The following is a 22,666-nucleotide window of genomic DNA, read 5'->3' on the forward strand; positions in this document are numbered from 1 at the left end:
TTATTGTTAATATTTTTTTTTCTTGGACTAAATTGATATTAGTTAAAAATTAACATTAAATTTGATTTTAATTTAAGGTACTGTGCTAAAACCATTTGCAGATATAACTTTGTGGTCTGTTACACTTTTGGCATGGATGTTACTCTTTTGCTTATACATTTGATATTTATTAAGTTTAAAACTGAAATCATTAGTGCACAAGTTTCCACTACCCGTTCATTCACTCACTAAGCTATCTCATTAAAACACCAACTTTTTTACTAATGTATGTAGGTTCTCACGTGTATTTGTACTTAATACTTAGCTCAAGTGAGCTTTACTAATATATATAGATAGATAGATATTTTTTTTTTGGAAAAACCAAATATATATATATAAATAATTACTTTGGGAAATAAGAGCCCCAAGTACAATATAGATAGATATATATTGATAGAAATTTTTTTATTTTAAAAGTATTTTATCTAAATTATTTATTAATAAATATTATTTTGTTTTTTATTTTGATTTTTTAAATTTGTCAAATGCAAAGCTCAAGTCAATTTTAAGTCTATGAATGTTGTTATTTAATATAAGTAGTTGAATAGGTTTTTATAATACAATTTTTTTTCAGTTTTTAGTTTATTAAATTTTTTATTTTTTAATGTATTTAATATAAAGGTATGTGAGCTTTTATGGTTTAATACATATGTGTATTTGTACTTAATACTTAGCTCAAGTGAGCTTTACTAATATAAATAGATTATTGAAACGGGTCGTTTCAAAGAAGGTGGTGGAGGTGGAGGTGGAGGTTGGTTTTCGTTCCTAAGCTCCGGTCTGTGTGAAACCGGCTCTCGCTGTACATCCTCATGTCGCACCCTCTCCTCTCTGCCTGGCTGCCTGGAAACGAATCGGAGGCGAAACACACCTCTGTTCCGGCGATTCACGCCGTCACAGACGTCGAATCCCCATGAAACTCACGTAATCTACAATGCTCACAAAGGTGCAACCTATCCACGTGATCCGGGAATCAAGAATTCACCGATCCCCACAGACGGCGCCAAAATGTTCTTTCTATGAACACTCAAAGAAGGGGTAGCCACTAGAGAGTAGAGAGAATGCACTAGAAAGGGAGAGAATAACTGAATTTCATGTGTATAGATTGATTAAATGAGCAAAAGTCCCCTACAATTGGTAACCGTCCCCTATTTATAGAGTGGAGGTTGAGTTTCCCGCGTAACTTCCCTTAACTGACCAGGCGCCCGCCACTTGGCAGGGACCTTTCTAGGCATAGCTCCTCTAGGGGATTGCCCAATCCAAGATGGATAAACAACACTCCTTGAAGGAATTTCTTATAGCATTTATTCCCCCGGGGACTTCTTTACTTAAATCGAACACTTATGTCTGGGATTGTAAAGCCGAGAAATATTCCATTTTTTTTAGATTGCTTGCTTTTCGCTTTGTTGACCGTACTCTTTTCGGATTGCTTATGGTTACTGTTTGCCGGAACGGATAGATTTCATTTCCTTAAATGGATCATTCATAACATCTATTTTGCACGGAGATTGCGTTACTTAAATGGACTGCTTATGTCCGGTCTTTGCCAAAATGAGAAAGGTTGCATTCCTTTCGAATTATTTGCTTTTCTATCGGTAGACTACATTCATTTCATATTGCTTTTGTCTAATCTTCGAGAGACGAATATACTACATTCCTTGAATGAATTGCTTAAGTCATATTTTATTCAATTTGTGGGTGTCTAAATTACTTTAGAAAAAATTGGGTTAAATCATTATAGTTCTTGGTGCATCAATAATATTTAAGATAGTGAGTTATAAATTCCTTATTTTCTCATTTATCTTAAATATCACTGGTCTTGTTAGACAACAACAAGTATACATATATCAGAGTAGAGCGAAACACACAAAAGCTTTGGTCACACAATTCGGTCAAATTGTCTACGTCTACGTGTATAGAGCAGTTATAGTTTTGTTTTATTGATTTGTTCCGAATACAATAATCATGATTTTAGTGTTACAAGCCCTAAACCGTACCAAAGTTTTAACCCAAACTTGACATTACCATGTGCCAAACTCAATAGGCCCATCTAAGATTAAAATGATTTAACCCAAACTTTGTATTTCGGTTCATGTTGGATGAAAATCAATACCCACTTCATTCCTTATTAATGGTCTATTTAGAGGAAAAAGTGTTCCTAATATGTTCACTTAGAATTTTAAGGGAGCATTAATTGATAATTTTCTAAATAATGTCATTGTGGGAAAAATAAATTAGGAAACATAAAGTACAATTAAAAGGGTAAAATAGAAATATGAATAATAAACAGTAGAACGGTAAATAGAAAAGCATTACATACATAATACATTAATCTATATGAAGAACATTAAAAGATTTTAGCAGCACTATAAGGAGATGAATAAGCGAAACATTATAACATTCAAGAATAATGGATGTTGAGTTAAACTGAAACTAAAAGGTAAAAACACCAAGTATAGACAATAACTTAAAAGTTAATGAAAAACAAATGATGGATGGGCAAGTTCCAGAAGTAGAAGTAACATTGTTGGACTCGAACACATAGCTAAGATGTTTGCAGTCAAACTTCATGTCGTCCACAACATCAGCCCATCTGATTCGAGCAAATAAATTGAGCCCAAATTCTATTGATCCACGAGCCCTATCAGCGACAATGTAGTACCTACAAACTGATTGACCAAATTGATTTGAACTAGGAATGTCTGCTCGGTGCCATTAAGTTGCAAGAAAGGTGGAGACTGAGTGGCGACAATAACATTGCAATTTGATGAAGGGGTGTATTCGCAACCACCCTTGTTATAAAGAGTGGTAACAATGTCATCATAAGAGATGTTGTAGTTGTTAGGATTTGTGACGATGAAAGTGATGTTCAATTTGGCGTTTAGGTTGGGGCCAATGACATTGTCGAGTGAGGTGAAGGTAGTGTAAGATCAAGTTTTGATCAAGTAGTACAACTCTATGTTTTGATGATTACATGTTAACTATTATGTATGAACAATTATGGTACTCTAACGTTGTTTTCTAAGTGTTTTAATGACAGGCTCTGACTCTGGTCTAATTACACATAAATCAGAAGCACTATGCTCAAAGAGTAACCTACGCAACGCTTTCGCACTCACTATGTTCAATCTGAACCGTAGAATAAGCTTCAGAAGATCTGAAGATAGTTAAGCTCTGATATGGATTCAGATCACTTGAAGTTCTGAAGACTAGAAGCTCTGAAGGTCCAGAAGCTCTGAAGGTTCAGAAGCTCTGAAGGTCCAGAGGCTCTGAAGGTCCAGAAGTTCTGAAGGTCCAGAAGCTGAGAAGTGAAGACTCTGAAGTCCAAGAGTAAGCTAGCTCTGAAGACCAAGTAATTCTCCTCTGAGCCCAGAAGCAGAAGTTACAAAGGTCAGAGGATCCAAGCTTCCCTCTGACTGTGATCACCAAGCTTCACAAGTTCCAACATGAAGTGTCGCTCTGATCAGAAGCCATCTAGGTTAAAGGTCAAGTCGCTATCCAAGTACAAAAGCAACTGTACTATTCCTGACGACCTTACCTAACTTGGAAATCCCAGATCTGCCCTCCAACGGTAGCATTCCATGCAAACGTCTAAACCCTAATCCTTGGAGTATATAAAGAGGCTGAAGATGAAAGATGCCGCCTAAGAAAAAAGCTCACGCAATTTACAAATATTTTCTTAGCAATCTTTCTTCAAACTGTTCTTATTGTGTTTACTTTAGCTTTCTGAGAAGCAATTCTTTGTAAACCCAAACTCTCAAACAGTTGTTTGTTTTTCCTTAAGGAGACCAAGGTTGGTCAGATCCTTGAGAAGACTAAGAAAGTGAATCTTAGTGACAGCTAAGTCATTGTATTGTTAGTCACTTTGCAGATTGCAAGTGCAGTTGTAACAAACTCTGATTAGTGGATTGCCTTCATTCTAAGAAGGAAGAAATCACCTTAACAGGTGGACTGGATTAGCTTGAGGGATTTATCAAGTGAACCAGGATAAAATCATTGTGTGTTTTCCTCAACTCTTATCTTAGCACCTTTATCTTCTGTGTTTGAAGAGATTTGTTAAAATCTTAAGTGGGAAAAGTTTAAGTTTGAAAACGCTATTCAACCCCCCCTTTCTATCGTTTTTCATCTTCAGGTAGCTGAGTCTAAACGTATATCGGGGTACTGTATAGGGATGTGGTGGACAATAGTGTAGATAAGAAAGAAGACTATGGAACCTATGGCTAAGACTGGGACACTGACACAAAAGTCTAAAATAAATGCTGACCGATCAGACAGCAGATCATCAGGGTGACCAGAGTTTGGCGTTGCCATCTGCATGCGGCGGAACAAGCAGCCTTACAGAGAGTTGCATGTTGGTGAAAGGTCACTTAATTAATTCTTGAATGATATGAGGGAAAAAACTTAGAGCTTTAAATAGGTTGATCGATCTTGTAGATTCAACTTAAAAAATTAATAATCAAGTCTCATCGATATATAGATGATAATTTTTATTTTTTATTTTATCATCTAATTATTTCAATTTCAATTTGAACCGGTAATTATTCCATAATCAGTATCTATTTTCTATAATTGAATGAAAACTTGAAATATAAAAGATTACTAAATATCGATAAAAATTAGTTGAAACTGATAATATAGTTTAGAATTTACTACGATTTAATGGTAAAACTGATAAGATATATAGTTCTGAGCTAAAGTCTACTTTATAAAGTAAATTTATAATATCTAATTTTTTTGTGGTTACATAGGCAAATATATAAATGATGAGAATCTCTGTGAGACCCTGAATTTAATTCAAAGACATTAGAGTCTTTTGAGAATTATTGCTGTTATTAAATAAATAATATTTGGATTTTTCTCTAGAAGAGAAAATTGGTTGTTTGAGATTGGAATACTCATAGTGCTCCATGTTGTCAGATGAGTAACTGAATGGAAACAAAATTCCTTTTATTATATTTTATTTTAAAGGAAAAAAAGAGAGGGATTGGTTTCAGAGAAGATTGATAGAGTAGTTTCAAATTTGAAAGTTGATTTCAGATTAGAATGAGAGTAAGTCAAATGACTAGATACATTGCTATTTGAATAAAATTTAAACATAAGATAAAAGAAGGGAGAAAACAACTGTGTAGTTGCTGCAGAAATTGTTGAGAGGTTGTTTCTCTTAGTTGTCCTTCAGTAGCTTATATATAGCACTTTTCTCCTTGAGATTAATTCATTGGCTATCTTTTCCCCTTTTTGAAAATTTGGTTCAGAGTGTACATGCAATACTATCATCGAAGGTGAGGGTGGTGCTAGTCTATAGAGTCATGTATCTGTGTAGTTTAATTTATGTACTGCTACCTGAACAATTGATGCTATCTGTACATATGTTGATAATCCTTCTTTTTCCCTGAACACTCACATAATTTTAACCATGATATTATACCTTGGGACCATGGTGGCAACCTTGACTGTTTTATGACTAGAATACGTGACCTGTTTTGAGATTAGATAATATGCTTGGTATATTGTTTTGCTGCCTTGAGAAAATCCTATTCCTTGTCTTATTAATCTGGTCTGATCAATTTCGTGAAGCATACATGGTACCTTATCTAATAGTTTGAATTCCTTGCTAAGGTAGTCTTTTCCATACCTGTTACTTGAATCAGATTTGATTTCAAAAAGGTTATGATTTCTCTTCTATTTGGCTATGAAACGGTATGGTTTATAATTTGGTGAAAGAAAGGTCACAAAAGAAAAACTATTTTCTATTCTCTCAGTCTGTAATATGCACACAATGGTTGATTCTCTTTACTTTGCTTACCTATGTTTTGTGGAACGGTTCGGTTGATTTTCCCAGTTCTTGTAACATGATTTACTAAGTGCTTGGTGAAACTTCTGCCTCTAAATTGTCTATGATTGTTCACAGCCACATTGATTTGGTGACAAATTGGAATTCTGCTCATTGAGATTAAAAGAGACTTGCAGATACTCTATTTGGTTCTAACATTTGAAAATAGGGCAGGTTCATATTAGGGTTGAAATAGGATGTGTTGACATCCTAATTGAAGTGGCATGTATGTGATGGCAGTTGTCCCACCTTTTGTCCCGCCCTTAGTGGTGTTTGAGCCGGTTGTTGGTAGCTGCATCTAGTTCTTAGGAATTGATTCTCTAATTGATATTTGACTAACATTGTACCTGACTTACCTTGTAGACTTATGTTCTGGCTTAATTTTTATTGCTTAATCTCACATGGGCACTAACCCTTTCTTATCTGATTTTCTGTTAATTGGGCGCCTATCGCCATTAGATAAAGATGTTGCACCGCGTGAAGTATGATCTTTTTCACAAAGACTCGCCTGACGCGTGGGAGATAGACCACGACACGCGCAAGGCTACATATAGTGGTTCGTTTGCAGTCACAACTATTTTTGCTGATGGACGTCGCACGTCAGACTATCACATTGGAGAGTTGGAGTTCTCGCTTCCTCAACCGGATGAGTCGCAGGAAGAAGCCCCTGTCGAGCAGATGGTGGACACATCTGAGGAAGAGGATCCGGAGGAGGAGACCATTTCGGAGATGATCGAAAGGATGATTAAGGAAAAGTTGGAGACATTCATGCGCAACTTTTTCTTGGAAGTTCTGGCACCCCTCTAGAGCCAAGGAGTTGTTGATGTCCATGAAGCATTTTTCTTTTATTTTCTTCTGTCAAGTATTTCGTTTAGCACACGTTAAGTGCGTAAGATAATCTATGTCAATTGTTAGTTCCAAATTTTACGTGCTACTTTCTATTGTAGACAACTATTATGGTCTATTATAAATAATACATTTGAAAGGTATTTTTGAGTTTCTGAAAAAAAAATTGTGAATTCTTTGTTTATATATAAGTATCGGAATCTGTTTGGTTACTAATGTAACCCCTACAATGGAGTTGGGGCGTTACATTTGATAGCACAAATGTAACGCCCCAATTTCTAAGCCAGGGATCACATTAGTAAACCTTCCAAATGTATTATTTATAATAGACCATAATAGTTGTCTACGATAGAAAGTAGCACCTAAAATTTGGAACCAACATTTGACATAGATTGTCTCAAGCACTTAACATGTGCGAAACGAAATAACTAAAAGAAGAAAATAAAAGAAAAATGCTTCATGGACATCAACAACTCCTTGGCTCTAGAGAGATGCCAGAACTTCCAAGAAAAAGTTGCGCATGAACGTCTCCAACTTTTCCTTAATCATCCTTTCGATCATCTCCGGAATGGTCTCCTCCTCCGAATCCTCTTCCTCAGATGTGCCCACCATTTGCTCGACAGGGGCTTCTTCCTGCTGCTCATCCGGTGGAGGAAGCTAGAACTCCAACTCTCCAATGTGATAGTCTGACGTGCGATGTCCATCAGCAAAAGTAGTTGTGACTGCAAACGAACCACTATATGTAGCCTTGCGCGTGTCGTGGTCTATCTCCCACTCGTTAGGCGAGTCTTTGTGAAAAAGATCATACTTCACGCGGTGCAACATCTTTATCTAATGGCGATAGACGCCCAATTAACAGAGAATCAGATAAGAAAGGGTTAGTGCCCATGTGAGATTAAGCAATAAAAATTAAGCCAAAACATAAGTCTACAAGGTAAGTCAGGTACAAGGTTAGTCAAATATCAATTAGAGAATCAATTCCTAAGAACTAAATGCTGCTACCAACAGTTGGTTCGAATGCCACTAAGGGCGGGACAAAAGGTGGGACAACTGCCATCACATGCCGCTTCAATTAGGATGTCAACACATCCTGTTTCAACCCTAATATGCAACTGCCCTATTTCAAAATGTTAGAACCAAATAGAGTATCTGCAAGTCTCTTTTAATCTCAATGAGCAGAATTCCAATTTGTCACCAAATCAATATGGCTGTGAACAATCATAGACAATTTAGAGGCAGAAGTTTCACCAAGCACTTAGTAAATCATGTTGCAAGAACTGGGAAAATCAACCGAACCATTCCACAAAACATAGGTAAGCAAAGTAAAGAGAATCAACCATGGTGTGCATCTTACATATTGAGAGAATAGAAAATAGTTTTTCTTTTGTGACCTTTCTTTCACCAAATTATAAGCCATACCGTTTCATAGCCAAATAGAAGAGGAATTATAACGTTTTTGAAATCAAATGTGATTCAAGTAACAGATATGGAAAAGACTACCTTAGCAAGGAGTTTAAACTAGACAAGGAAATTGACCAGACCAGATTAATAAGACAAGGAATAGGATTTTCTCAAGGCAGCAAAACAATATACCAAGCTTATTATCTAATCTCAAAACAGGTCACGTATTCTAGTCACAAAAACAGTCAAGGTTACCACCATGGTCCCAAGGTATAATATCATGGTTAAAATTTTGTGAGTGTTCAGGCAAAAAGAAGGGTTATCAACATATGTACAAATAGCATCAATTGTTCAGGTAGCAGTACATAAATGAAACTACACAGATACATGACTCTATAGACCAGCACCACCCTCACCTTCGGAGATAGTATTGCATGTACACTCTAAACCAAATTTTCAGAAAGGGGAAAAGATAGCCAATGAATTAATCTCAAGGAGAAAAGTGCTATATATAAGCTACTGAAGGACAACTAAGAGAAACAAACTCTCAACAATTTCTGCAGCAACTACACGGTTGTTTTCTCCCTTCTTTTATCTTATGTTTAAATTTTATTCCAATGTCAATGTATCTAGTCATTTTACTTACTCTCATTCTAATCTGAAACCAACTTTCAAATTTGAAGCCACTCTATCACTCTTCTCTGAAACCAATCCCTCTTTTTTTTTTCATTTAAAATAAAATATAATAAAAGGAATTCTGTTTCCATTCAGTTACTCATTTGAGGACATGGAGCACTATGAATATTCCACTCTCAAGCAACCAATTTTCTCTTCTAGAGAAAAATCCAAATATTATTTATTTAATAACAGCAATAATTCTCAAAAGACTCTAATGCCTTTGAATTAAATTCAGGGTCTCACATTACTACCCCCCCTAAAAAGAGTTTCGCCCTCGAAACTAAGGGTCCAAAAACAATTCAGGGTACTGATCCCTCATCTTATCCTCTAGCTCCCACGTGGCGTCTCTCGTGGTCTGATTCCAAATCACCTTTACCAACGATACTTGATTGTTCCTCAACTGCCTGATGCTTCTATCCGCAATCCTCTTAGGTGAAACCTCAAAAGTTAAATTATCCTTTAACTCGATTTCATCACTGGTGATAATATGTGAGGGATCTGGAATGTACTTCTGTAATTGAGACACATGCAGTACATCATGAATTTTGGACAAGGAAGGCGGTAAAGCAATGCGATAAGCCACCGGCCCAATCATGTCAATGATCTGATGAGGCCCAATAAACTTCGGTGTAAGCTTCTTCGACTTGATCGCCCTTCCTACTCTGGTAGTTGAGGTGACACGAAGGAACACATGGTCCCCGGGTGCAAACTCCAATTCCCTTCGTCGGTTGTCCGCGTAGCTCTTTTGTCTACCTTGGGACGTCTTCATCTTGTCTCTGATATGTTTCACCTTCCCTGACGTCTGTCGAACTAACTCTGGCCCAACTATCAAATGTTCCCCGTCTTGAAACCAACACAAAGGGGTTCTGCATCTCCTTCCGTACAACGCTTCGTAAGGTGCCATCTTAATGCCAGCGTGGTAGTTGTTATTGTAAGTAAACTCCATCAGCGACAGAAGCTCGTCCCAACTCTCTCGATTGTTCAACACACAAGCTCGCAAGAGATCTTCCAACGATTGAACTGTTCTTTCAGTCTGCCCATCAGCCTGTGGGTGGTAAGCGGAACTCAAGCTCAATCTCGTACCGAGTGCTTCGTGCAAGCCTTCCAGAGATGCGAAGTAAATTTCGGATCTCTGTCAGAAACAATGCTTGAAGGTACCCCGTGTAATCGTACGACTTCGTCGATGTACAAGTTTGCAAGCTGTTCTATCTTATTTTCGAGTTTATGAAAAACAATTTGTGAATTCTTTGTTTATATATAAGTATGAGAATCTGTTTGGTTACTAATGTAACCCCTACAATGGAGTTGGGGCGTTACAATCTCCATGAAAGAATTATCCCAAAATTCAACCTAAATAACGACCATGCAAATTTTAAATAACTATTCTCTGATCTCCTTCCTCTCATTTCTCTTTACTACTCTATTGCCATTTTTTTTCCATAGCAAAAACTATACTATATTTTCTTAATTATTAATACAAAAACATATATTTTTTGTTGTTGAAGGATACAAAAACATATTTCTAAAAGGATAAAGTTTAGATGTAATTCCACACGTGTAGTTTTCACTTTATCCAATCTTAACATCACATATGAGTTAAAAAAGGAGAAACTATCACATTAATAAATTTAAAATAAAAAGTGGGTGATTGAATTTTTATTGATAAACAACTTAAACACTAACTATATTTTATCCAATCATCGAAAAAAATAACTATATTTTATCCTCACCCAAAACTAGGTCACTAATTACTGACTATGACCAATAAATCTTAGCACTACTATATAATAAATAATTGAGTTTTGTAGGTATTTTATTTAGAGTTTGATTTTTGTACAATGTGTATAAAGAAATATTTGCTGGAAAAAGCCTTAACCACCTTTTAATATGATCTCAGAGGCTCGGAAAATTAGTCTAACATGAGAGAATACATTTGGTAAAGAGAAGGAATTCTTATTCAAACATTTATTCCAACCCTCTTTAAAGTGCAAAATTATTAAAATGCCCTTAATGAAAAAATCATAACAATTGTCCACCCCATCCTCACATTCTCTCTCCTCTCCCCTTTCATCTTTCTTCCCTCACCAACACCAACACCAACACCATCACCACCACCACTCATACTTATCTTCATACCCATCATTATACTCAACCTCCATCTTCTCTTCTCTCTTCTTTCTAGTGTCGTCGTCCATCACCGTCGTCGTCGTTTTCAGATTGATTTTTTTTTCCTGCAACTAAACACACTTAAGAGGTGTGACTCACACACTTTTAAGTGCGTTTAGAAGCAAATATCAACATAAATGATTGCAGAATTGAGTTCAGAATAGTCCTGTTACCTTAACCTAACTGAGAGTCCCAAATTCCTTCTAGAAATTAAACAAAAATATAAATAAATAAATATATGCGTTTTACTCGCACTTTCAAAGAGTGACCATACCCACTTTAAAGTGAGACAATAACGAACTTTGAAAGTGCATAGGTAACGCATCATGAAAGTGCGAGAAAATAATTTATAAAGGCCTTTTCGAATTTTTAACGAATATAATAGGAGTTTTTTTTTTTTTAAGTTAATATAATAGGAGTTAGAATAGATGTAACAACCAACGATGTGTAGCACAACTGGTAGATAGTTGAACTCCTTAACCATCTAGTCCAGGGTTCGATTCCTGGGCGGTGCGTATGGAGAAGCATTTGTTAGGAGAGGTCTACCCACCTATCGGCGGTGGAGATAGCTTGGGGGAAAAAAAAAAGAATAGATGTAACAAGGATTTGAATAACAATTCCAAAAAAAATTACAAACTAATGACCATCATTATTATTCTTATCGTCATGCCAATCAACCACTATTGTTGAAACAATCCTTCAACAAGCCACAACCTTTGTGGCACACAAGTACCAGGTTCTCCCTCATATAAACCATAATTTTGTGCAATTTTGAAAACCCATTTGAATCCATTGGTTTAAGACTCATAAAAATGTTCTCTTTCACCACAACCATCTCTGTTTTCCCCATAACCATTACCAAACTGAAGCAGCAGAGACACAGGCAAATTGTAGCAGCAGCTTCCATTCACGATGACAGCCTTAGAGTTCTCGAGTGGGACAAGCTTTGTGATTTGGTCGCTACCTTTGCCACCACTTCATTAGGCCGTCAAGCCCTCAAGGTATCTCTCACCTTTTGCTTTCAGTTCTGTACTTTTGTCACAAAATCACTATATGAAGCCATATCAATGAACCCTTTAGTCTTAAAATGTGGGCAATGCTCATGACTGTTGAATTTTTGTGATAAAATTCAATTTTTATTTAGTAGAATGGTGGCAACAAGGGTCAAATTCTAGACCATTTAGTCATGAATTAACTATATTAAGAACTTGAGCAGGGTCTAATTCTAGTTCACTTTTTTTTTTTTTTGATAAGCCAATCTTATTGAATTTGATAAGTCAATTCTAGTTCACTTAATCATGAATGAATTATAGTAAAAGTTTAAGCTGTTAGGTGAAACCACTTAGAATGATTTTTGTGGGTGTTCATGGAACAGGCCCAGCTATGGTCCGTTGATCGAACTTACGAGGAAAGTCTCAAACTCTTAGATGAAACCAATGCTGCGGTTGAAATGCACAAGCATGGCGCTTGCAGGTTGCACTTGGGACACATTGATGCTTTGCTGGTTGGTAACTAACTAGTGTGTAAAAATGTGTTCTTTTTTTTTTAAGACAAGAGAACTATCATGTTATTTTATTGTCAAGTAGTTGATTTAAGGTTCCTGTAGGTGAAAACCGCGATTCAGAATGCCCGGAGAAGCATACACGTGACTGGCTATGAGGCAAGGGCTATTTGGGCTCTTCTTCTGTGTGCGGACACCTTGCAGGGTGATCTAAAAGCTGCAATTAAGCAAGACAAAGATTGGTATGGTCGTTTCATGCCTCTTACAGAAGTGGTAAATGGTGAAATAAGATTTTGAATATATACCATAGCATATAATTCTTATTCCTACCATCATTTCCAATTTTCACTAATAATTAGAACAATGCCACATTGTTTTCTCTTTGTTTATTGGTTCAAGCATTCTGATAAAAGATTTTGAAGACAGCATTTTTAGTGTTTTTTATGTTTTCTTATAAATCCTCGAAAACAGAACATTAATGAAAACAATATCATTTTTATGACTATTAGTGAAAGTAGAAAATAAAAACATAACTTTTTATTTTTTCTGAAACCAAACAAATATTGATATTACCATGTTTGATACTTTTCTACCCATATAAACATGTTTGCAGATAATGGAATTTGTCATCAATCGATCTTTAGTTAAAGCGATAGAACAAGTTGTTGATGAAGATGGCTCTATTAAAGACTCTGCGGTTTGTTCCATATCTCATACTAGTTTCCTTTTTTTTTTATCCCTGCATGTTGACAGTGATTAGCTGCTGCTTTTCTTTGATTTGAGATGTCATGTGTTTTATCTTAAGTTTGGTTTTTTAACATTCTTCATTGCATAGTATTTGATAAAAGTGAATATTTAAAAAAATGCATCTCTCCTTTCTTGGTGCCGAACAATTAGGTTACTGTCATTTGCTTCTTCTATTGCAAACACATGTATAACTTAAGCTTACACCCTTGTTGTAGAGTCCAGAGCTTAAGAAGTCACGTCAACAAGTGCAAGTGCTTGAGAGAAAGGTAACTCCTGCTTAATTTTCTTTATTTCATGATGTTGGTTCTGGTGATACTGATTTTGTCAGTTATATGGAATTTCAATAGTTTATAGTATAGTTTACAGCCACAAATCTAGTTAAATTTCATTCGATGTTTTGACACACTAGTTTGAGATTAGGATTTAGTCACAGAAGTTTTGACAACAATCTACTTAGGATTGGACAAAACCCTGATTTTATTTTATCTGTCTTAGGTTTTTAATTAATGAACTGACCACTTGTTTATACACTTTAACTTCCACCAGTAGAAATTTATTTAGGGAGAAAGTTATGCTCATGACCACATCAATATGATTTATCTGAAATTATAAATGTGTCATCTTTTTCAAACCCCACAGAAACCTCCCATTCGAAAGATTATTGCAAAGTAGAATGACTCAATTAGTACTTCCATCTAATTAAATTATAAATTATAAATGAAGCCATTACATTTTGGTAAAATTCACAATAAATTGACTAAAACCGTAGTTTAATTGATGAATTGGTTTAAAAAACAGGAAAGGGGTCTAGACCATAGTTGTATTATTGAGTTATATTCTGATGAAGCTCATTTATTTCACCCACTTGCCTGATTCCTCAACGAACTTACAATTCAACTCTTGGTACTTTGACAAATGACATGTTGTTTGACAAAGATCTGATGGCTGTGTTACTGTGTGTGGGAGACAAGTTAAATTGGGATATTTTTGTAGTACATAGTATATATTACGGGATATTTCTGTTGATTTGAAGATTGGAGTGTGATGCATGTGTCTCCACTTGGCAAGTTATCTATTTTTCATCTGTAATTATTGTGTGTGCTGTGCGCTTTATAGATCGATCAACTGATAGATAGATATTTGCAATTAGTTCTTTCTTACACTAAAATAAATAAGATTTTGATCTAGTAAAACTTATATGCTTTTTTATTTGACTTGGTGGGTTGTTCCTATGGTTATCTATACACTTTGATGATCAAACTAGTTATTTTAATTTAAAGGAGTTTGTGATGAACTAACTATCTCAAAATTTTAAGCTTTCAGGTGAAAACACAGAAATTTATATATCTCGCAGAGCTCATTTTATGCTTCCCATCATTGAATATTATTTGTTTCCTTTGTTCAGATACAACAGTTAATGGAGAGCTTAGTCAGGAAAGAAAGGAGTGAATCATCAGTTCTTGTAAGATTCACCCTGCTGCACGCAAATTACTTTTCGTCCTCCATATTTTTTCCCTATCGATTGTGATAATTCAAACAGGAAGTGAATAATGTTGATGGCAGGTGGTGCATAAGAGTGGATTCTGGACAAAATACAAGTTTTAAAGGTCTCTTGTTGTCCAGGTATATGAAATTTTCCAACATAGCTTCAGTCATTCATTGTTCATAAAATAATGTTCGTCTACAAAGCTAGTAGGTAGGATTAAAATTTCATTCTTCAAAGATGGTATTTATTGGCAGTGGTTCAGGTGTTGGAAGCACTGTAGAGCCACTTTCTGCTGTTCCGTTAAATGATGAGTTGCAGCGAGCAAGAACTTTGGTGGCAAAGGCTGAGGTGGATGTGCTTTTGACATTAACCAAAAAGGTTACAAACATGATATAAATAAAGATTCTCCCATAATTTCAAAAAGAGGGGTTTTCATTCATATTGAATAATACATCAATGGATGATCTGTATGTATGAGAACCGCTGGGAAAAAGGAAATTAGTAAAAGGCTAATCCCATGATTTGTAGAATGTCCTAACTGATTAAAGAATACAATTAAATGAGCCAAATTCTATGGATACAATCTGTATGTCATAAAAGATTTCCTACACAGCTGATTGATTACACGGTTTTCCACAGATTCTTCTGGCCACGATTTTTTCTTCTCTGATGTTGTCATAATTTGTATGCAGATGCAACTGGACCTAGATGATATTGAAAACACATTGAACAGTTTGGTTCAACTAGATGTGGTAAATACCCTGAACGTTTTCTGACAGAAGTGGATCCCCATTTTCTCTATTTGAGTTGTTTCTTCTGTGTTTTCCCTCTTCTAAACTCGTTAATTTGTGAGATTTACTCTTTTTACCTTTCACATTTCAATGAGTTCACTTTTGGTTCTCTTCTTAATGAAGATCATCTCCTCCTGAGGGTTGGGACTTGGGATGGGTAGTATTTTGAACAGCTGCTACTGTTGACAGTTCTTATGCAGTTATTTCACATTTTTTTCTTTTTCATGAATTAAATTTCAGCATAAAACAAGTAATCTCATTGAATGCTTTCAGTACAATTTTTTTATTAGTTGTACTTTATTCAACTCAGATAATTAGCTGCATCTCAGTAAAGGTTAAATAAGTATTGGTTGATTTAAATATGCTAAACTTCATTAAGTCATGGGCATATAAGTCAAAGGCAAGAGCCTCCCACAAGTTTCTGGCCTGCTGTTCTCCAGGTCCTTGCTAAACTTTACACTAAATCACTTGGAATAAGATAAAGTGATGATCATAATTAAACTCAGCAAGTCAGTTACAGAATTTGGCAGGTAAATACATACAGAACTTCCAGCCTATTTTTTCTTGAGCCTAGCATCAAAAGACATAAATAGGGTTACTATGCACATAATTACTGTTAAAATGATATTTTGCTACCATATGAAACATATACCATAGTATCTGTGTAAAATTTGGATTAGTGCCCTTTATAGTAACCCGCGTAGTTGCTACAACAAAAAAAACTTGCGCACTTGCTTATGTAGGTGGCCCCAGTTGGCAGTTTATATTTTACAACATGGTGCAAAAGATAATTAGCAATGTGGTTCATATTATGCAGATTAATGCTCGGGCAACTTATGGGCTTTCATTCCGAGGATCAAGCCCCCATATATTTCTGCCAGAAAAGAACAGCTCTTCTTCTACTGAAGCCTTCTTAACAGGGAATGACAATTCCTATGGACCATTACCCAACAATAAGGAATGGACGTTGTATCTGCCAAAAGCTTATCATCCTTTATTGCTCCAGAGTCATAGAGAGAATCTGCAGAAGTCTAAAAAGGATGCCAATCTTGCTACTTCAGTTAAGTCACTGATGACACGAGGCTACTGTTTTCTTCACTTTGTCCCTGACCCCCTAATTTTTTGCTTTATATGAGGATGGGTAGGGTTTTGGTTCTAGTCCTGGGTTGGGCCTTCATATTCAGGTAAAAGGGCTGATGTTTTGATTGCCAGCAACAATGTGCCTTTTCTAATCAAGAGACACTCAAAGAAAAAGCGCCATCCTGATTGTTGCTAATAATGATCAATGTTTCCTTTCCCTCTTTTTTTTTTATTTGCATGGAAAAGTATACGAAAAAAACTAGAAGAATCTATCATCAAGAGGAGAAGCATAAATTGGGGCATTAGGTAGTGTTCCAGCCAAGAACATAGAGATAGGGTATAGTACCTATAGTGAAGGGATTGCCATGAGAGAGAATCTAGAGGGATGAATGTGTAACTGCCTAGAGAGAGAAAATAACCGCTTAGAGAGAGAGAGTAACTCAATTTAGAGTTTGTTATTGAGAAATGAGCCCAGCGTCCCTTACATGTGGTAACCGCTCCCTATTTATAGGCTAGGGGCTGGGCCTCGTAAGCTAACTATCCCTGTTGGGCCGGTTGGGCCTCGCGAGGGAGGCCCAACTCTGGCCTTGCGTGACCGCCACGAGGCGGGTAGCCCTGGGCGAGGCCCAGGCCCCCTGGGGAGCTCGCCCAGTCCAGGTAGTTGTGGTAGGGATCCTTCACTGAAGCTACTGTATATCATATGATAAGATTTGTTTTAGATATTTGATATGTTGCTGGAAAGTATTGTTATCAGTTGACTTTAAGGTTTTTCTCATCTACTTCTCCTCATGATAAAGTACTTCTGGTATCAGGTTGCTCCGATGGAGAAAACCCAGCCAGAGCCAGTACCAGTTGATTTTTTGGTACCTCAGAAAACTCGTGTTATAGTTATAACTGGCCCTAATACTGGTGGTAAAACCATATGCTTGAAAACTGTAGGATTGGCTGCTATGATGGCAAAGTCAGGTGATCAATTTTTCCTCTCTTCTCTCTTCTCTCTCTCTCTCTCTCTCAATGTTTAGCATCATTACTTGAACATAAATAGAATCATTACTGGAATCCATGAAGTAAAATTTCATTTAATTTAATCTTTTATTATGGTAAGCCTCTTGATATTTAACCATTGGGGCTTGGGTCATGAATTGCATATCTTTTCACGGTACTTATCATCCCATTGCAGCCACCTCAAACCTTGAACAAAAAATCTTGAGGAAAAAAACATGATCTAATTTTAGCTAATGCCCTGTTCCCCCAAGCCTTGACTATATTAGAGCCCTCAATTAACCATAAATCTTTCATTTTGGTATGAGAGCTCTCTCCTTAAAAAGATAAATATAGGCTGAAATCTAGAAAAGGAGAATAGCTCTCTCTTACTGTCTTGATTAATTTTCCATTCTCTTTCCCTCCATTAATAATTGCACCCGCCCCTCATTTCCCTTGGAATCCTTTCCACTTTCTTATGTGCCTATTTAGCTTCATTTAGTTCGATTCTCTTGCTGCACTCCTTCTGAGTCTAACATTTATACCTGTAGATTGAATTTTCCAAAACATAAACCTTCTTTATTGGAGGCCTATCAGTAAAATAGTAACTGCTTTTCAAAGTTTGTTAAAGCAGGAGTTCTTTTCTAGGATATTTTTGCGATAAAGTTTTTCCAGGTTTCACTCAGTTGCAGGTTGCATCATGTTAGGAATGGCCAAGAGGGGAGAATGTGAAAAATCTACATCAGAACTATTGGAATTAAACTGCTGCATAACTGAATTAGTTAATTGTAACAGTCAGGCAGGCAGCTGTTTAGTCAATTAGCAGGGTCGTTTGGTAGTTGGGAGTCTAGTTGGTTAAATAGGAAAGTTGTACAGAGAGGTGTTATATCACCTTTATTTTTGGCTTTCTGCTTCTGTTCCCATTATCACATCACTCATTCTATATCTATTCGAATAGAGGTGCACATGCCTTGGAAATTGTATTGTTCAGGACTGCTAAAGTGCCTAAAGTACACAATTAGCTAGCGATAGAGTCAACTAAGATGATAAATAACTTTAAATGCATGTCATGAGTTCAACATGCACATAAGTTATATTTTGCTATATAATGGTATTTTCAATGTGTTAGTAAATGTCTTCATGTATTTCCATGTGAATTTCAATTCAATGCGATGGGTGTTATTCTGTTGAAATGTGATGGGTGTTATTTCCATATAACTGGCCTAATCACTTACTAACACTCTGCAATCATTATAGCTTTAGTTGACTAATATTCTAGCACGTGCTAAATCGGCTCATAAATATTGATAACTATTTTAACATTCTGCAAACTTTAAATAACCATCTCATGACATGGATTAGGGGTTAGATATCCATTATGAGTAAATTATATATCAAGGTAGAAAGTCAGAATAAGAGTGTCACGTTTTAGACCAGCAAAAAAGTTCTTATCATCATGCAATATGAGATGAAAGAGTTGGATAGGCTACAGATGATTGAACAGTTATACTAGAACTTTTCATCATGAATGTTAGTGAAAATATTAGGTGACAGAATGGTACAAATACAATAAGTATTGTGTACTAGTTAATCAATGATTTAATCCTTTGTGGGTTTCAGTGGATATATGTAAATACAAATTCATCATTTTACTGGACCTTCAAAACTCTAAATATTTTATGAGCGGCTTACTTCACATCAAGCATGGGTTATTTCTTATATGTGCTAACCTATTCATGATGACTGAATCTTCTTTTCATTAACCTACTGTTGTCATTCATGGATTACCTATTTAGGAATGATTTGTGAAGCCAGGTATTGGCAATTGTTTTTGCTATTGTAGGATTTTTATGCTCTCAACCTTTCATGTTGCAGGTCTCTATGTTCTTGCTTCTGAATCTTTGCAAATTCCTTGGTTTGATTCCATTTTTGCTGACATTGGTGATGAGCAGTCCTTATCACAGTCTTTGTCTACATTCTCTGGCCACTTGAGACAGATTAGTGTAAGGAAATTATATTGCGATTGTGTAGAACGTAAAAGCTGAAAGTACCTTCCTTGTTTCACTTTTTTTTAACATATTTTGTAACTCAATGAACAACAGAGCTCCAGTGAAATTGAGCAACTTATAAACATCCCAATTGAGTTTTATCAGCATTTAAAATGTTGATTGTTTCAGTTTGAAGTTAAAAGTCAGGCATTTTCTCTTGATATTTTTAATTTATGAAATTCTTATGTTGCTTTCTAAATTTCATCTTGCAGAATATTAAATTACATTCAACAAGCCAGTCACTGGTGCTACTAGATGAGGCATGTATTGCATGAGTTTAGTAAAATGAGTTCAAAAGTGCAATATCATGCAAGTTTATGATATATAGTATAATGTTTGCAATTGTTAGGTTGGTGCAGGAACAAACCCCCTTGAAGGAGCAGCACTAGGATTGTCTTTATTGGAGTCTTTTGCTCAAGATGGTTGCTTGTTGACTATAGCTACAACTCATCACGGTGAACTGAAAACCCTGAAATACAGGTAGTCAGAAAATATGATGAAGACATAACTAGAAAAAACATTGATTTGGCATTTTTTACCTGTCATTCCTTTTTTGTTTTTTGTCTTCACGTCAAAAGTATGAAACTGCTGCCTTAAGTTTTCTTTCGCATTTCTGACATTCGTTTCATGAGCAGTAATGAGGCCTTTGAAAATGCATGTATGGAGTTCGATGAAGTGAACTTGAAGCCAACTTACAAGGTTCTCTGGGGCATACCAGGCAAGCAGTCTCTAACTCATGAATAATAATAACAACAATGATTAGAAGTTTGTTAATGCAATTTTTTATCTTGCTTTAAATACACTGTTTTTCTGTCATTTCTTTTGATTCGTCCTCCTTCCTTTGTGCGTTTGTGCTGATCTGAAGCATCTAAAAGCTTGAGTTAAATCATGGAATATCAACTACCCAAGAAAGCTCTTTTTTAAGGCTTCAATGGATAAGAATATCATTTGCACATGGAAGTTTTACATTTTTGTTTTTGCTGTGCAATCTATGATCCTTCTCACTGAAATAAAAATAAAAGGTTTTATGGCCTGAATAGGCGTGTTTCATTCTGTGGTTTATTCTGCGTGAAGATTTGTTTGAAAATTTTATAGCCTTACTAATAGGCATGTTTCATGGATCATCTAAATGATAGACTTACATATAACTCGAGATTTTCATTATAGGGCGCTCAAATGCAATCAATATAGCCGAGAGGTTGGGACTTCCATCTGTTGTTGTAGATACTGCTCGTAAGTTATATGGTTCTGCCAGTGCAGAGATAGATGAGGTATTTGTAATTTATCATAATTGTATTTATTATTTGTTAATGATTGTATATGATGTCTTTGTAACATAAGTAAGAAGTTCTATTTGTGTTTTTTTTTTAGACTTCAAGTAGTGAATTGACCATTTTGCCTTAAACTTGATGCTAGAGTACTTGTTAGAATTTGGGAGGCCTAACTCTACCCAAATGCAATCAATATGAGTGCATGCTTAATTTCAAATTGTATCCCGCTGATCATCATTTGGCCGTGCTAGCTTAATGCCAAGGACTAAATTTGGACCTATTAACAAAAATGAGAGACTAAAACAAGGTGTTTTTAAAATTAAGGATCAAAATCAAAATTTGGAAATTCTATAATGACTAAATACAAATTTAACCCAAGCCAGAATTATACAGGGCACCATTTATTTGCCACCAAATAATTAAATTCTCTTCTTTTCATCATATTACGAATATTTCAGTAGCATTTCAACACAGTTTACTTTTTATGTAGGTAATAGCCGATATGGAAAAGTTCAAACAAGAATACCAAGAGCTATTGGCTGAAGGGCGTCATTATCTAATGTGAGATTCTCTGCTTTTGGGAAAAACTTAAGTTTTATTTCATGCCGTTCCACCCCCCCCCCGATATGCATTTATTTGGTGTACAATTTAAAGGGGAGCCATTCATATGTTATTCGTTCCATAAAGAACTTTTTTTTTCTAAAACAATCCTAATAAACAGATTCTAAATACTGCACTTCTCCTTTTTCGCTGCTGGTAATAATTCATACTTGCAGATAATTATCAATAAATTCCACCATACGTTGGAGTATTTGTAAATTCTTAATTTTGAGAAGAGTTTTTCATGTTTGTAATTATAGGCACTCCAGAGAACTTCACAATAGTCTGTTGAACACCAGAAGGAAGATTGCGGAACACAGTACTAAACTAAGATTTAAAAAAATGAGAGAAGTATCTGAGGCTGCAGCAACGGCAAGATCTGATATTCACAAGAAGGTGAGGGAGATGGATGCATTAGCTAAGCAAGCTTCACAGCACAAAAAATCCATTAAGAGCTCTCCTTCATCAGCAACAAACAGCCTTCATACTGCAGCTGACAACAAAAAACCTACAATTGCTGATAGAAGTGCATCTGCTATAAAAAAGTTGAACCAATCATCATCAGGTATATGCAGGAAAAATGAAGCATGAGGGAAATATTAACTTGTTACGAGATGATATGCTTCCTTGCTTAATTTCTTGCATCTAAATCAAGTGTCCAGAACTAGTTACTTTTCACCTGGTGGTATAGCACATGCTGAAGTTGTGCTGTCTGGTTTTATAATTAGAAACTATATCATAGGAAAATTTATGCTGTGTTTTCATTCACCTATTAATGTCGCAGATAGGTTTGAGCTTCCCAAGGTTGGTGATATGGTGCATGTTGCTTCCCTTGGTAAAAAAGTGACTGTTCTAAAAGTGGATTCATCCAAAGGAGATATTGTAGTTCAAGCTGGAAACATGAAATTGAAGCTAAAAGTAACTGACATTCAAAGATAGTAGAAGATATGAAATTATGGCTATGATCATAAATGAGTAAGTGTTTTATTGATGCATAAGTCATACGCACTGTTAGCATTAAGGATTATGTTAAGAGTTAGGGTTAGATGTAGAGTCTATGGGTCAGGCCCATATGTACTTTGTACTACATGTTGTACTACTCTTAACCTAGTATTATATATATGAGGGAGGCTGCACCTTGCAGTGTATCCCATTACAATATCTCTTTCTCTCTCTCTTAGTCTTTTCTCTTTACATGGTATCA

General features: G+C 35.7%; 3 protein-coding genes across 4 annotated transcripts; 2 read left to right on the forward strand and 1 right to left on the reverse strand.

Annotated features, from left to right (window-relative positions):
• Positions 1–5,267: 5,267 nt before the first annotated feature.
• Positions 5,268–6,729, forward strand: LOC130731698 (uncharacterized). Its single transcript, XM_057583954.1, has 2 exons — positions 5,268–5,315; positions 6,326–6,729. Exon 2 carries the CDS (start codon positions 6,332–6,334, stop codon positions 6,671–6,673), a length of 342 nt encoding a protein of 113 aa, XP_057439937.1. The 5' UTR covers positions 5,268–5,315; positions 6,326–6,331; the 3' UTR covers positions 6,674–6,729.
• Positions 6,730–9,071: 2,342 nt separating this feature from the next.
• On the reverse strand, positions 9,072–9,737 carry LOC130729606 (uncharacterized). Its single transcript, XM_057581418.1, has one exon. The coding sequence runs from the start codon at positions 9,735–9,737 to the stop codon at positions 9,072–9,074; it is 666 nt and encodes a 221-aa protein (XP_057437401.1).
• A 1,883-nt stretch (positions 9,738–11,620) lies between these two features.
• Positions 11,621–22,437, forward strand: LOC130734057 (uncharacterized). Of its 2 annotated transcripts, none has more exons than XM_057586352.1 (19): positions 11,621–11,958; positions 12,333–12,461; positions 12,564–12,731; positions 13,072–13,155; positions 13,421–13,471; positions 14,611–14,667; positions 14,746–14,828; positions 14,946–15,069; positions 15,384–15,443; positions 16,300–16,542; positions 17,375–17,528; positions 19,419–19,546; positions 19,804–19,851; positions 19,941–20,071; positions 20,227–20,309; positions 20,759–20,862; positions 21,353–21,423; positions 21,723–22,027; positions 22,247–22,437. In XM_057586352.1, exons 1-19 carry the CDS (start codon positions 11,770–11,772, stop codon positions 22,399–22,401), a joined length of 2,367 nt encoding a protein of 788 aa, XP_057442335.1. In that variant the 5' UTR covers positions 11,621–11,769; the 3' UTR covers positions 22,402–22,437. The 2 variants fall into 2 exon arrangements, with proteins under 2 accessions (XP_057442335.1, XP_057442336.1); XM_057586353.1 differs by having other exon boundaries at positions 14,946–15,039.
• The last annotated feature ends 229 nt before the right edge of the window (positions 22,438–22,666 follow it).

The sequence above is a fragment of the Lotus japonicus genome, chromosome 1, assembly GCF_012489685.1.
Source record: "Lotus japonicus ecotype B-129 chromosome 1, LjGifu_v1.2".
NCBI classification, from domain to species: domain Eukaryota; kingdom Viridiplantae; phylum Streptophyta; class Magnoliopsida; order Fabales; family Fabaceae; genus Lotus; species Lotus japonicus.

Bases quoted from the DNA above. Each gene is read 5' to 3' on its own strand.
- LOC130734057 (XM_057586352.1), top strand. From the start codon at position 11,770: ATGTTCTCTTTCACCACAACCATCTCTGTTTTCCCCATAACCATTACC. The intron at 16,543-17,374 runs GTTAAGTCACTG...TTCTGGTATCAG, and splicing joins ATGCCAATCTTGCTACTTCA to GTTGCTCCGATGGAGAAAAC. The intron at 20,310-20,758 runs GCAAGCAGTCTC...TTTTCATTATAG, and splicing joins GGTTCTCTGGGGCATACCAG to GGCGCTCAAATGCAATCAAT.
- LOC130729606 (XM_057581418.1), bottom strand. From the start codon at position 9,737: ATGGAGTTTACTTACAATAACAACTACCACGCTGGCATTAAGATGGCA.
- LOC130731698 (XM_057583954.1), top strand. From the start codon at position 6,332: ATGTTGCACCGCGTGAAGTATGATCTTTTTCACAAAGACTCGCCTGAC.